This window comes from Cinclus cinclus, chromosome 3 (genome assembly GCF_963662255.1).
Source record: "Cinclus cinclus chromosome 3, bCinCin1.1, whole genome shotgun sequence".
Lineage (NCBI taxonomy): Eukaryota > Metazoa > Chordata > Aves > Passeriformes > Cinclidae > Cinclus > Cinclus cinclus.
The window spans coordinates 89,835,355-89,850,638 of NC_085048.1; the positions used below are offsets into that span (position 1 = coordinate 89,835,355).

Below are 15,284 nucleotides of genomic sequence, written 5' to 3' on the forward strand. Positions count from 1 at the left end.
ACCACCAGGACACCTCACATAAATCCATGCACTGTACCATTTCAGTAAAACTCTTCCTTGGGTTGAAGCTGCGTATAATGTCATGAATATACCTGTAACTAATGTAAAACAGGGATTGGACCTTTTTATACTCTTCTCTGTGTGCAGCTTAGTCATAAGGGACACAGAGTTTTGCTAGGGCATTTGATGCCATCTTTCTGCTTTAGGCAGAGCATAAATGCTGTCCCAGTCACAGCAGCCATAGTTAAAGCCCTTTCCTAGTAGCAGTAGGATGTTTCTGATGTTTCTCAGACATCCTTTCCAATGAGCCTGATGGTGACACTATCATGAAGCTCTGTGCACATCACTGTGTGAGCTAACCTGTTTAATGATGCATTAACCTGATAATGCAAATTTTACATCATGATGCTGTTTCTGAAAAATAAAAATCAAAAGCACCTGTCTTTATTTCAGTAAAACCTCTGTTGCACTTAGCAACATATTAGATAAAATTGCTCAAAATCCCCAAACACCTGTCCTTATAAACCTGGTTTGTCAAAAATTGTTACTCCTGAGGAGAGGGTAACTTCATTTGAATCTGCTTTGGTCTCTTTGAGGTTACAGTAGATTGCTAGGTTTCTGAGCAGCAAAATATGGCAATAGATGTGTGTATCCTCTTGTTATCCAGTATTGTATTTTTAGCCTACACATTTGAAGAATTTTGTGATTCCAGTTGCTTTACAAATAGCGAAGGGAAACAAAGGGATAGGAAGAAGTAATAAGTCAGTAGTGGAACAGGGAGTAGATTTTGACATTGTGCCTGATGTCAATCAGTCGTAATTCACATTCATTACTCCCTGTGATGTGCTTTTCCACATCCCCGCTGTGACACCAAATTATTTGGGGTTTGTGAATGGAGCTCAGTAAGCACAGAACGATGAGCAAGAAGTGGTCGCAAAGCAAAAACACAGTAGAGTTAGAAGATGCTTTCAGTGCACTGGTTTTTGTGCTTCTTGAGCTGCCACTAGTCTTCTGTGGCAACAGTACATGAAAAATCCACTGTATTGCATATTAAAGGGATTGCCATGAACTAGTCATGTCTCTATTTGTTTGATCTATGCTAGGTTTGGAAAGGTCAAGTCCTTGTTAAAAAAGTCCTGATCACTCAGTAATGCAAAGGTGTCTCCATTTCACTGGGATAAGCATTGCTGCTCTGTCTCTCACTGAAGCTGGCTCCTGCAGTGCAGTCAAACACACAAAATTTGTCTCATACTTCTTTTTTAAGTAACAGTATTGCTGATGAAAGGTTCTGAGATGAGGACAGGAGATGCTAGGAGACAGAGTCAGCATTTACTTGCTTTAACAGTCTAGAAGAATTGTCAAAATGTATCTTGTGAGATGAATTAGCTCTTTCAGTTCCATCACCGTTTTTTCTCTCCAGGATTGTCTGTCTTAGTGTGTTTGTTGTGCATAGGTTAGGGGTCCTTTATGATGCTCTTGTTTTATTTTTGTGTGGTTTTTTTTCTTCCTCTGAAAGTCTGCCCTCACCTTTACTGCCGAGTGCTCAGGTAACGTGAAATAGTGAGATATTCTTCCCATAGTCTGGGCTCTTGATGCCTCCTGGGGAATGCTAAAGACAATCTGGAGGCATCTGTAAGGATGTCGTTTCTGCCAGTTGTGGGCCATACTGGAAAGTCTGATTTACTTCAAGCATTTACTGGATAGAAACAAAATGTAGTCTGTGGAGAAGGGAGAGGACCTCTCTCTTCCATTTTGCCACAGGAGTGTGTGCAAGCTGTGAGGTTACAGAAAATGCTGGGGTGTTTTTGTAGTGACTCCAATTGAGCCATGGAGCAGCTTCCAAAGGAGGCAAAGAGCTGAGCCCAGCATTGGGGGCTGCTCCAGAGGGAGCCTCCAGCTGAAGCTTCCTGGGGGGAAGCATGTTTCCCTTTGAGAATCTGATCCAGTTTAAGTACTACCCCCATCAAAAGCAATATGTATTGTTACTACAACATGGTGTGCAGGAGCTACAATGAGCATGGCTACTAACAAAGTAAAAAAAATAAGGAAGGCCTACTACAGACCCAGGTGTTGCATCTTAGAATACTAAGTCTTCAGCATGATTCTGAAAAAATAAGGAGTGTTTTAGGATTTTTTGTTGTGCTTGCACTTTGCACTCTGTATCTTCCCACTGTCTGTGGTGTTACATAATGTATGATTTTATCTCAGTGCAGACACAGGGGTGTAACCAACTGCACAGATCTGCCTGCAGTAACCTTCCTGTACTTATGTTACAAGAGTAAGTGCTGACCCATCAGCTCTCTTGAAACTGAGACCATGGCAGTGCTGTGCTTCGCCAAGGACACACAGTTTATGAGAGTTTTAATCACTGAAGTTAATTACATTAAGACCTTGTATTACATGTAGTACTTTGACAAATTTGTACTGGGTTTGAAATGACACTAATTACTTTCATGATAGTTCATCGATTATTCCAGATGAATGTATAGTGTGATTAGATCTCCATTAATCAAAGACAGTGGTTATTTTGTTGAAAATGTTAACATTTACTTAAGACATTTTACAGAATTTTTCTACCATCATGTGGGTCTGCAGGAGTAATTTAATTATTAATTCAATTCAGCTTTATGTACTGCTGCCTTCATCAAAGAAGTTGGCTACTGACAGCACTTGTATTTAATGTTCTGTTAAGCCTGATTGAGATACAAGATTAAGTCCACTTACATCTCCAAGAGGAAGGCAATAAATTTTTTCTGCATTAATGAGATGACAGCTATAGTTAAGCTGCTGGTCAACCCGTGCCAAGCCTACAACTCCTCACTGTAGACTATCTTAAGTCTGCAGACTGAAACAAAACTGGCATCGTTAATTCTGAAAGAAAGCTCAGAAGACTGGACCTGTTTTTATCTGGTAAAAGCCACTCTAGTTAATCCTAACTTGATATTACATTGATCATTTTTGGGGGTCTCTTTTGCCACATGACCTTTGGTATCCATTGGTATCCATTCTGTACTTATGGGATGCATGTATGCACCAAAGGCACGAGGCAAGCTGAGCTGGTTGTTATCCATGCTGAGGCACACTCAAATGCTTGTGTTGACATACAAGCTTTCTTTACTTTTAGGACTAACAATAACCAATTCAGGTTTGAAAAAAATATATTGTTATGGAATCTTTCTTACAGTCTACTTTTCTAAAAAAAAAGTATTTATTTAACAAGGGTACTTGAATGTTTTAGTCTCTTATGTACTTAAGATCATTTGTCATCTAAGGTAGCATATAGTGCCCATTCTTTGCCCATATTCTAGGTGGACTGTTAGATCAGTATTGATGAGCTGAGGAAGCCTCTTATGTCCTCTTTTTTTTAGTGAAGAGGGAAGTTTATTTCAAATTTGTGAGTTTGATTCCTGCTTCCCATCTTTTCTGTTGCTGTTTCCCTTCAGTCCACCTGTGATGTCTCTTCCTTTTTACTGGAGATCTACTCAATCACTTAAACACTTTAATTTTGCATATTTTTTGTCTAGAGTGATGCCAGTGCATTTGAGTAACCCTTCTGCTCTTGTCCTTCTTTGTACTTCCATTTATTGTGTTTTAAGGCCTCCAGTAGCAGATCAAAATGGAGACACCAATGATGCCACAGCTTCTCAAGTATTCTACCCAACAATTATAACATCTGTTGTAGTTTGGGTTAGGTTTTAAAACAAATTCAGCTACCTCACTCTCTGCAGAATAAAAGAATATTCTATTATTATATTTATTATATAAACCATAGAAGATAAAGAGACTTCAGCAAAAGGGAAGGTAGAGATGTTAGTAAATAGGTTATGACCTTGGTCATAACCATCTGCCAGTGTAATTTTTCTGCCTTGGTAATTAAAATGTATTCAAATGTGATTGAAAGGTCATCAAGGATGCAAGTCAAAGACTTAAGCACAGTTTCTGATCAAAACATTTAGTATTGTCATCGACTTTTATGAATGGCTGTAGGACTCTGCCAAATGGTGAATTTCACTTACTTAATCAGGCTTCTTTGTTACAGCAAACTTTGACTGCAGCTGAGCTCTTCACTTGAGGCCAGTACTCACTGAAGGACAAACTAAGGTCCTTTATCCGTAGTTATCTTGCAGCTCTCCAGAAGAGTGAACACTGAGGCAAATCCCAATGCAAAGTAATTCTACAAAAGGGAAAAATGACTTAATGAGCAGTTTTGACACACATGATGAATACAGTGCGAGCAGATGTAAAGAGTGCTAAAAGTTGTGTTGGAAAATTAGATCCAAAACCCAAAACTTTCAAGATCTGCCCTGGATGGGCCAGTATCTGTTCAAAAGACTTTTTGAAAGGAATTAGTAAGGTGATATATGGTGGCTGGACAACCAGATTGTGCTTTAAGATTTTCAGATAGGGAAAAGAACCAGTAAAACAAATGGATACTTTTCCTTTTAAATGTCCATTTCCTGTGCAAAAATCAGCTCCATTCAGTGACCTTGCATAAAATTTGAGAAGCTCTTCCATTTCCTCCAGAGTATTTACTTCAGCATGAAGCATTGATTTTTACTAATAATTCATATAGAATCAGTAGAAGAGCCAACTGAAAATAAAGGAGAAGGGAAGAAAATTAATCCTCTGTCCTCTCTGTTATGTATGCTAATTATTACCAAAGAAATTGGCATTATTCTCCTTGTCAAGATCAGGAGTGATACTGCCTTCAGAAGAAAAACAGCCTGTTTCAGCAGGGTGAGTCATGTACCCTGTCCCCCTGCCCTCACCCTGGCACAAAAAAAAAAAAAAAGACAATCTTTTTGTTCTTCTCCAGCTAATTAGGGTAAATTATGGACACTCTGCACTCTTATCTTTCTTCAACACTGGCTTTGCCCATGCCCAGCCAGCCTTTGTAGCCACTGTGCTCTCCTGATTGGGCATCTTAGTATTTTAGTTTAAAAATGAGGATGGGGGAAGTGTTGTTTTGACATTTGTAGTGATTGTAAGCAAAGATATTTGATTGTGGTCTGGGCCTGCTTGAGTTGTAGCATTCATTAATTAGCCCAAATTTATCTGTAAAATGACTAATCCATGTAACCACACCATTGCACATGAACTGTGGTCTGAAATGAGATCAGATCTGTTCTATTGGATCCTCTGAGCTGATTTGGAGGTGCCTGGATTAATTAATTATTCTGGTTGTGAGGCTGATCCCGTAAAGGCACCACACACTCTGGGGAGAGATTTGCAGAGATGATTGTTTAGCAGAGACTGTACATATGGAAATTTGTTCTCATTTCTTCCTTTGTGCTATCCCATTTACAAATGAAAATGACTGCTTCATAGCCAGTTCTCATTATGTTTCTCTCCCAGGAGATGTGAAATTAGCACTAGGAGAAATCCCATGGTGGTTGGGAGTCAAGCCCAGTCTCTGATATCAAGGCTGGCCCAACAGGAGAGGGAGCAGGGAGTCAGTGAGGCTGGCAGGATCCTACCCTCTCCTACATGTCTTGGCCAGACTCAGAAGAAAAAGAGGAAACTAGTTGAACAGTACAGAGTTCATGTATACAAATGGATCCTTCCAGAGAGATGTACGTATGCGCCGGTTTTGAGCTAGATGTGTATATTGGCATTAATAACAGTCACGTTAAAGATTTTCAGCACTGCTTTTATTATACTGAATAGCAGAGCCCAGGTGGGACAGAGGGTGTAACAGCCGTGCATCAGATCCTCTTCCTTGCTAGTTTTAGTGGGCCAGAGAAGCACATAGGAAGATTATATCTCATTGCACTAATCTGCACTTTGTTAAATGAGGCAATTTAAACATAGGTAAAAACTTTCTGGCAAGGCATAGTAATTCTATAACTTTGTTACAGTTTTATGTAATGGAAAGGTTGTGAGGGGTTTCTTCCTTCTAGAAAATGGAATATGCTGGTAAAGATACAACAATTTAAAAAGATGGGGTTTTATGAAATTTTTTTGTTGCTGCAGACTTGTTTCCGTATATGCTTTGCTACGATGGTGCAGCCATCTTGTCTGAAAGGAACACTGTGAGTGATCCCCTTCAGCAGCTACTCAAGAAGCTTGCTTAAAACAGGGAAGCAAGGAGAACAGCTAGGCTGTTTCAAGATTTAAATTTTTCCATTTACATTCCTCTAAGCCAGCTACAAGGCAAAGAAGGGTTGTATCCCTCAGTGTCAGCTTAGGTTGATGGAATGGTTTTGATCTCCATTACCACACTGGTGGGTTACTCATTCAGATTTGTGCTGATCAGACTTCTTCCCCTTGGGTGGCTGCTTATTGGCCTAAGACCAGATTCCAGAAAAGCAGAGCAGGGCTTAGGAAATGAGATCCCTATCATTGGAAGTGCTGGCAGATTTTGCATGTTGATATAGCTGCCTGGGTATTTCTAATCTATGTTTTCTGACACAAGTGATAAATGGTTTGCCAACTTTTGCTTCAGATGACCCCTGTGCTTACACAGATCACCCAGGTAGGCCTGTATTTTCAGGTACTCTCTGGGCTCTGTGTTGCCCAGTTCACACAGAAAGCAGAGAATAAGTTATTCCCTCCCTAAACTCAGTAGATGAAAGCCAGAATGGTTTTCTGAGAATATACAAACAAATTGTCTACTTTTATCCTTGAAGTCAATTAAATATTGACATAACTCAAGGAAATTTAAATTAGTTTTTTTCTTTGTTTCAAGTGGTCTTGATGATGGACTAACACAGATTTGTTTTCCCCTCAAAATTAAAATGCCTTTACTCTTATCCACAAACTATCTGTAATTGAACTATTTTGCTAATAATTGTATTTAGTTGCTATGATTCTATGGGCTGCTGCAGGGCCAGGTCAGCTTGTGCAGGTAAGAAGTGAAACAATTGTTCTGTCAAAAAGTGGTCAACTGAGGCAATCCTGTATGTGCCTTTTGCTCTAGAAAACTTGTGTGCAACAATTCCATTTCATGGGATATGCCACCAGTGGGATGGAGATTGTTCTTAAGTTTTCTTTTGGCTCATGGCCACCTTCAGGAAGCACTGTATTTCCAGGGCTTCCTCTCAAAATCTGCATCATCCCTTTTCTTTGCCCTTTGATGACACTGTGAAAACAAGACACAAGCAGCAGGGGAGTAACTTCATACAGCCTGAGACCAGCAGTTCACAATGGCTTGGTCCTGCACTACAGCTCAGTAAAGGACTGCAAGATTGCCTGGTTACCTTATCTGTGCACTTCCATCCCTCAAGATATTTGTATTTCTGTTAAGTGAGAACTCAGCTCAATGACCTCACTTGTAGTGTTAGCTTTACAGTGATATAGCAATTATCAAAATGCAGTGTTCATGTGAATTAACACTGTGCTCTCAGTCTTTCCCTTACTGCATTAAGTTCTAGTAGTTAATACAATTTTTATCCATGGAGCATTTCAGCTGTGAGAGCTCTGCAACAAGGGGTTGTAGTTCGTTTGTTGCTAACATAGCTGGTTGTAAATACTTGTTAAATTTGTTACACTGTCTGCTTTTTTTCTAATTCTTAATGCTGTGAAGAGACAAGACAGCACCAAGGAATAGCTGCAATGGTCTTTGAATATGAGTGGTTTTGAGTATGACAAGGAAAAATGGCAGATTAAGAAATGGGTTGCAGGTAGGAAGGGGATTGTAAATAATTAAACCTTAAATAATTCTTCATATTTAAAAATTAATTATTTTACAGTCATTTAAGCATCTTATATTCATGACCATTTCAGGTTACCTTATCCAGAAATCACGCTGGGGAAATAAATTATAGCACTTCACCTTTTTAGCCAAATGTTTGCTTGCTGGTGATTGATGGCACATGTATGAATCCCTGGTTTTAAATCCTCTTCTTTCGTGAGTATATAGCCTTGATGTGTCAAGAGCTCCCTAGCACTAAAAGGCAAGAGAAGGAGCTTTATTTTGTGTGAAAAGCCTGACACACAAACCTAAATCCAAGAATCCCAGTTAGACTGGTACAGCACTCTTCTTGAAATTTGAAGCTGTAATAGAAGGGAAGTTACTTCACCTTTCTGCTCAGCATGTCTTTCACTGTATAACATGGGCATCTCTCTGCTCAGTGAGAGGCAGATGCTCACCTCAGGATCCTGCAGGCAACTAGCAACAACAACACTGCCAGCTTTGCATTTGGGATGTTCACGTTCTCCTGGGGAGTTAACTCTTCATTCTCCTGTTTCAGCTTAAAACTGTAACAGAAGGAGGCTCCTGGCTCTGATGGCTCTGATGTTTCCATTGGCATATATAACACTCAGCAGATAATTACAACTGAAAAATGCAAGTCTCATCTTTGTGTACTTCTTCACACCATATTTAAGGAAGTTCTGTTGGGAATACCTGAGTAGACGTTTAATGATAAATGTAGTGCTGTCTTAAGCCAGATATATGATTCTAAAATGTTCTCTTTGTAGAACACTTCATAGAGGTAGCTCTTTTGCCTTGCTTCTAGGTGAAGATAGATCTTTGTTTACGATAATGCTTTTAGAAGCTTTTGTCTCTGTTCTAAAAATAAATGAACATTAAGATTTCGTATTTTGCAGGCTTTGATTTCATATTAGCTTTGTGTAGCTCTCAATTTAAGACATGGGAGGAAAGGGAAGGTTGCTTCTGATTTACAGATTCACCCCTTCATAATCTGAAAACTAAAGCTGGTTGGTTGGAATTTTTCCTTTTGCATTAGCAATTTTGGCAGGAAGATTCCGACAGGAAGTTTTCATCAGTCTTCCTTACTGTTAATTCAGATTCAGCAGTAGCATGAATATCGTTCTTTTGATTTTAGTTGAATTACTCCAGAGTCAACTTGATATGCATGAGACCACAATTAATGCCTAAAATATCAGGCTTTTTTCCACTGACTAGCTCTGCTGAGAAAACTAGTAGAGGGTAAAGATTTATTTTAAAACATGAAGCAGAAGGCATAACTCCTGTGAATTTTTTGGTTTAGAAGTAAAAATGTTTAAGGTAGGATAATACCACAAAAACACGTCAAGAAATAATGAGTGAAGTTATCCTGCTTATATTGGGTGATACACACTGGGAAAATAATCCTTCTAGTCTACATTGTGCAGCATCTGGAGAGCTGTTAGTGGTCATGGTAGTTAGCATTAAATGAGATTCTAGCTCCAAAGACAAAACAGAGAATACATGCAGGCAAGCATAGCCTGAATGGATAACCTGCAGCCAGAGAGCATTTACCAGCAAATAGCAGAGCATGGTGGTATCAGGTTTTTTGTTTTGTTTTTCTTTTTTACTTTCCTATGCATACTTAGTGCAATGAAAATAGTTTTGGCATCATCACTGAATTGCGCTGGGGGATGCTTTATAAAAGCTATAGGTTAGGCTAGTCTTTTGAGCTCTACCTATGAATTTGTTAATTTACAGCTTGTCTAAATAACAGGGAAAAGTGTGGTCAGCAGCCTTAGCCCTGACATAGGTTAAATTGATATTGTGGTGCTTAACAAAGTCTTTGTCAGCACACAGCTTTTTTAAGTGCCATCAAATATAGAAGTATTTTAGCTATAGTAAAGCTTGGTTCCAAGCACAGTAAGAACACAGGAAAACCACAGTTTTTGTGACCTCTGTCTACTAAATCCAACCTGTTTGCATTATGAAAACACCAAGACACTTTGACTTTTTGCTTTCAGTAATGCTGATCTGAATGATTTGTGGTCATCCTGTGTTGCAGCTGATGGTCTTGGACTGTTATCTCTCCCTTTTCAATTTTTCACAGCAGTGATAAGTACTCAGAAAGCCACAGATGTAAGCATTCTTCAGGATGGTGTGATTTAAAATTCACAGAAGTGGACTACTATGTTACACATTTGTTAGTGCCTTTCGCTGGAAACTGCTTCATGTCTACTGAAGAGGCAGCTTTTGTGGTTTCTGCCAGTGTACCTGGCTGAGGTTCAGGTCTAGACCTGGAAGCTTAGAATTTTGTCCTTCTCAGTCATGTTTCCAGATGCTGCACGGGACAGATCTGAGTTACCCTTACCCCTCCTTGGGTTTCCTTTGAAAACTATATATTGTACAATAATATTTTATATTAATATTTGGACCTTTTCCACACCCACCAGCTAAAATGTCTTCATTGCCTGGGAATCTATAGGAATAGGTCAGGTCAGCCTTACCTGATCTCCCATGCTGGTTCTCATTGGTTGAGCTACTCTGCTCCCAAGCTGCACAGTGGATGGAGGGGTAAATGTGGCAGCTCCTAGCCAGGGGGTCATAATGGGACAAGGTGGCATCTTGAATTTACAGATCCTGTGACTGTGTGCTGCTTTACATGGGGTGGGAGGATGGAGATGCCCAGCTGGCACTTGGAGGGCTGTGTGCTTGCTGGCAGAATTGATTGTCTGTCCTTTGACACATCTGCAGCATAAACACCTGCTCTGAATCAGGTTAAGGCTTTGCTACAACACAGCTGAGAGCAGGTAGAGGTTTCCAAGTATCTGAAGACTAATTGGGTATCAAACTGCACCATGTTTGTAACACATGCTGTGTGACATTTCCTGCTGTAATGGTCAGATAGGTCCACCTGGAAGTGACAAAAAGACATGAAATTAAAATTAAAAAATGCAGAGTTTATCTAGCCCAACATTTGGAGATGCTTCAAATGTTGGGCTAGATAATAGGTTTCTTTCAACAGATCTACTACAAACAGTAGTTCGGAATGTGTTATTTTTTTCTGAAAAGGTGATATTTTTACTGATGCTCTAGGTATGTTAGTAATTGTAGGTAAGAGATGTCTTGGCCTCAAATGCTGGTTTGGTTTGGCTTTTTATTATGCTTGACAGACTTGTGCCTCTTCTCCCTCCTTCCCACGATTGTGTCTCTTTAATTCCACTTTACAGAGGAATTGCTTCAGTGTCTTTGTCACATTTGAACTTTTGTTTAAGAATAAATTTTACTGAGTGCTAAGCCTTACAGCAACTTAGGTACTTCCAAATCAAAGTCAGAGTAGATGTATGGTCCTGCAGCCAAGCTTTTCAGGGAGATTAGTTTTTCTGACTTCAATTGATTTAATAACTACTCTGCACTTGAAGACTTCTGAGGACTGTACAGCCAAGGCGCATCTAAAAATAACATTGAGGTCCAAGAGCCACTAAGGCAGTTTTGGAAAATGCAAAACATAACTACAGCCCCTTTCTCTTACATCTCATGTGTTTGAAGGAACAATGGACTGTTTCCTAGTATTTTGATGATGATGTGAAACGCGGGTATGCCCAAAACATTGCTGGTGTGCTTCTTTTTCATTCTGTGGGTGATGAGGAAATTTGAATGAGCTTCCTTCTGGATATGTGATTAAATGTTTGTTCAAATTATTTGAACTGAGGTTATAAGGATATAACTGATCTTTTGAGAGCTGTGATCCAGACTGCTACTTCTCAGTTGAAAGCTTCATTTTACCCCACTCCTATCAAAATCCAAACTGTGCTAGGAACATGATTTTTTCTAGAAATTTGCAAAGTATCCAGAAATCCTTTGGAAAGAGAGGTAGGAAGCTGAAAGGAAAGAGTAAGTCCAAAAGCTCTTCCTGTTGCAGCAAGTTTATGTGAATTCTGCCTTATTTCTGTAAAGAGGACAAGACTCCTGCTCAGTAGGCTGAAAGCTGAGTACATAACATAGCAAAATGTGGTTTTAACCAGCAAGACTCCTGGTAAGTCCATGAGCTGTGCTGGCAGAGCACTGCCTCAGGCCTAGCTGGGAATTGTCTGGGAGGAGGTTGTGTGATAGATGGATCAAGTGCTGCTGCTACCTCTTTACAAAATTTACATTCCTCCTCACAAAGGAGCTTGGGTTTGATGTTTTGTGGAGCAGCATGCCTCACCATAAGCAGAGAATTTGGTTGTGATTCTCACCCAGGGTTCGCTTTGTTAAAAGTGATATCCAGCTGTCTTAAAAGAAATTTCTGCAGGTAAATCTCACAAATATTGCTGAATTTTCAAACAGCATGTGAATTACTCCTTGTATCTACAAATAGCATGTGTTAATGAATACAAATTCATCTTTCTGTGAAAAAAAATTATTAAAATCTGAGTGGTTCCATGAAGCTCGGCCTTCAAGACCAAAATCAAGAAATGGTAAGGTTTAAGGTGGTATGTGACATGGTTTTGAATAAACAGACTTAACTCAGTCATTTCCTAACAGTCTAGTGCTTGATATGAAACCAGTAATGTTTTGAAGAGTACATTCTATGTATGACTTTATAGAGAGATTCTGATCTAGAATGCAGCATGTGCCCTTCCAAGCAGAGTTTGGAGAGTAGTACAGCATAAATGCAGTGGTTTAGAGGGATAAGGTAAAGCTGAGGAGTCACCAAAAAGAAGAGCCCCCTGACTGGTGTCTGAGAGTAGAAGCAGAATGAGAGGCAGAAAAAGGCTTGAGAAAAATACCTTATTGAATGCTGGCCTAGGGTAAAAGGAGGAAATTTCCTTGGAACTGTGCATCCAAGGCCATCAGTACTGTTTGGTTGCTTGGAGAAACTGGATGCTAGAAAAGGCTCCTGTGACCTTACCTTGCAACAAAGCAGCTTGTGCTGCTGTTTAATTATGGAGGTCACCTACAAGGAAAACACATGCTGGGCAGAATTTGAAATTGCACCCTTGCTGGATTTGCATTACTCCATGTGTCCTTCCCTACATCATCACCTTCTGGAGACTAAGTTCTTCACATTTTTCAACAACTTTACTGTAATGGAAGAGATGAGTGAAAACAGTTTAAAGGTGCCCTGCTTGCTCCAGGATGTCCTTGTACTGCTTCTCAGGTGTGGATTCACCTGTGCAAATCTGCCTTGAGTGGGCTGGAGCTAATCTGGGATTGCCAAGGAGCAGAACACCATGCCTTTGCTTCACTCACATGCATTTCCTCACACACACCAGCACTGCACATGGTTCCAGCATGGCAAGAAAGGGCAAGGTCCCCTTACCCCTGCTTGGAGCTGCTCCTGCTTGTGCAGCAAGAAATGCTTTGGGATTTGTGCAGCACCTCCTAGAAGAACAGTAGCAAGATTAAATTTGTAGAAATTCTCTTTTCCTTTGCCCATGTTGGGGTCACTTTGTCTTCCCCATTCCTTCTCACCTTCATTAGATCAGGAGGAGATGATGTGCTGAGTGCTACCCCTGACACTGTACAGAACAGACTCCCTGCACTCCAGGGTGATTGCCACAAGCCTGATTATAGTGGCTAAAACCTGTGAACCCAAGTTCTGGGCACTGTGGAGGAATACTATCAGGAAACTAAGACATCTAGAAAAGATTTCCATAGCTGTGTATTCTGACAAGGTCTCTAATATGTTGGTTAGGGAAAGCAAGCAAGTCAGCTACTGTTGGCACATTTTCTGTGTGCCAGAGCTTCACAGTATCTGAAAATGCAAAACATGTAACTTGCAAATTTCCTAAGTGCCCCTAAAACAGAAGAACAATTCTAGACTCAGTCCTTTTTTAATTTTCTGGCTCTGTCTGTATAAAGCAGCCACCACAATATTGCTGCCAGAAGAGGTATGTTTTTATTACATCTATTGACATACTTTCACATGCAATTTTAGCAGAGACAAAGCACAGCTGGGCTTTAGCTTGCTATTGAAGGTGAAACCCAATCTGCAGTAGGCTAATTTCACTAAAATAAAAACAAGACTTTTATGGTTAAAAATCCCTTTGGAGATACCTCAGAAAATTTGTTTTGTGAAACACATAATTAAACAAAAGTAAAAATTTGCTTCAGGGTTTTGTGAAGACAAGAGATTAATATTTGTAAATGTCTCAGTGAAAAGCAGTCAGGTTACAGGACTGTATTTCACCACAGAGCAAAGCCAGAATGATACAGCTATTCATAGCAGGGGGATGCAACTTTTTCTGAACCTGTTCCATGATGACACTGCCCAGCACTTGGAGCACAGAGGAAGGGTCCCAGTACATGCCATCCTCAGAAGTGCTGTACTGACTCTGTGGCTGTGAGTTCTGCTGAGGGCAGGGAATTGAGCTAAGGGTCAGCTGGATGTGAGCACAATTAAACTGACCCCCTGTCTGGAATTAGCTTGGAGCCTGGACAAAACCAGCTTGCAAAGCACCTTGTAAATGTACCTTCAGAAAGAGCTCTTCCGGGAGCATCATGTGCAGAGGTTACAGCTTCTCTCCGTCTCTTCTTCCAGGCCAAGGGGTATCTCAGTAGGTTCCTTTAGACCAGAGTTTTCCCCAAGAGGGGCAGCTTTTCTTTCAGAAGCAGGTGTTGGTTGTTCAAGGACAACATACAGAGAACCATTCATGCACATGACCAAAATTTTTATGTCAACAATGGCAACAAAAAAAGCCATTTAAAAAATCCTTCAAACATCTTCTTCTCTCTCCCCTTTCCTCAGACAACACACTCTAAAAAACATCAGGGCCTACCACTGATGATTTCAACCTGTAAGGTCTAAATTTCATAAATTCTAAACAACCTTAATTAGAGGTTACCCCAGACTTATTTTGCAGAACAGGTAGTTGGACTTGTTCGGATTTTTAATAATCTTCATTGTGGCTAGCATCCATTTGTGCCTTGGAAGCACCATAGCCAGCTTAAAGCATTCACAAGGTTTACTAGGGGCATCTGCTTGATAGACAAACCCACTACAAAGGAGGGGATTGAAACAGACCTTTGTAATTCGACAGGAATAAATCTGGTCCAATACACTGAAAACAAGAAAGACGAGGACTACCAGGGGGTCAGGCAACCCTGAAGTTGAGACAATGTTACTTTTCAAGTTTTGTGGGTTGATTCTACTTATGAGACTGAATTGCTAATAAAAATGATGAGAAGCATCATACATTGGTCATCCCAAGAGTATTTCTAGTTGAAGCAGTCATTAATTATTCTAACTAGGATTGTCTGTCTTTTCTATTTATAGGCTGGCCATGGGCAACACTGACTGTTCTCGGATTCCTGTACTGCTATTCTCATGTTGGAATTGAATGGGAGCAGAAGTACGCTGCACATTAGGAATGATGCAAACAATTATTCTTAAGGCAGGTTGATTTTTTTTCTACACTGGATATTCTATCTGCACAAGGGTGAGCCAGACCAAGTCTTCAGTCCATGTATTAAAACCAAAAGCTCATTTAATTGATTCTGGATTGCAGATGCAGGAATTGAACTGCAGAAACATTGATGGGCTGCAGCCAGGAGAAATTACGAAGCCTTTTGATTTATGTTATTTTTGTGAAACAGCATCTTTGTGACTCTGTGTACATTAGAATCTCAGAACAGGTGCATCTTAGAACAGGTATTTTATATATGTTGA

The 15,284-nt window shown here is 40.0% G+C and overlaps 1 protein-coding gene across 1 annotated transcript in view; it reads left to right on the forward strand.

Moving 5' to 3' along the window:
* The window catches only part of HHAT (hedgehog acyltransferase), a 159,417-nt gene extending 144,434 nt beyond the window's left edge, over positions 1–14,983 (forward strand). Inside the window, exon 11 of the mRNA XM_062489272.1 lies at positions 14,892–14,983. Coding sequence (XP_062345256.1) covers positions 14,892–14,983 — 92 coding nt within the window. The remainder of the gene's footprint in view (positions 1–14,891) is intronic.
* The last annotated feature ends 301 nt before the right edge of the window (positions 14,984–15,284 follow it).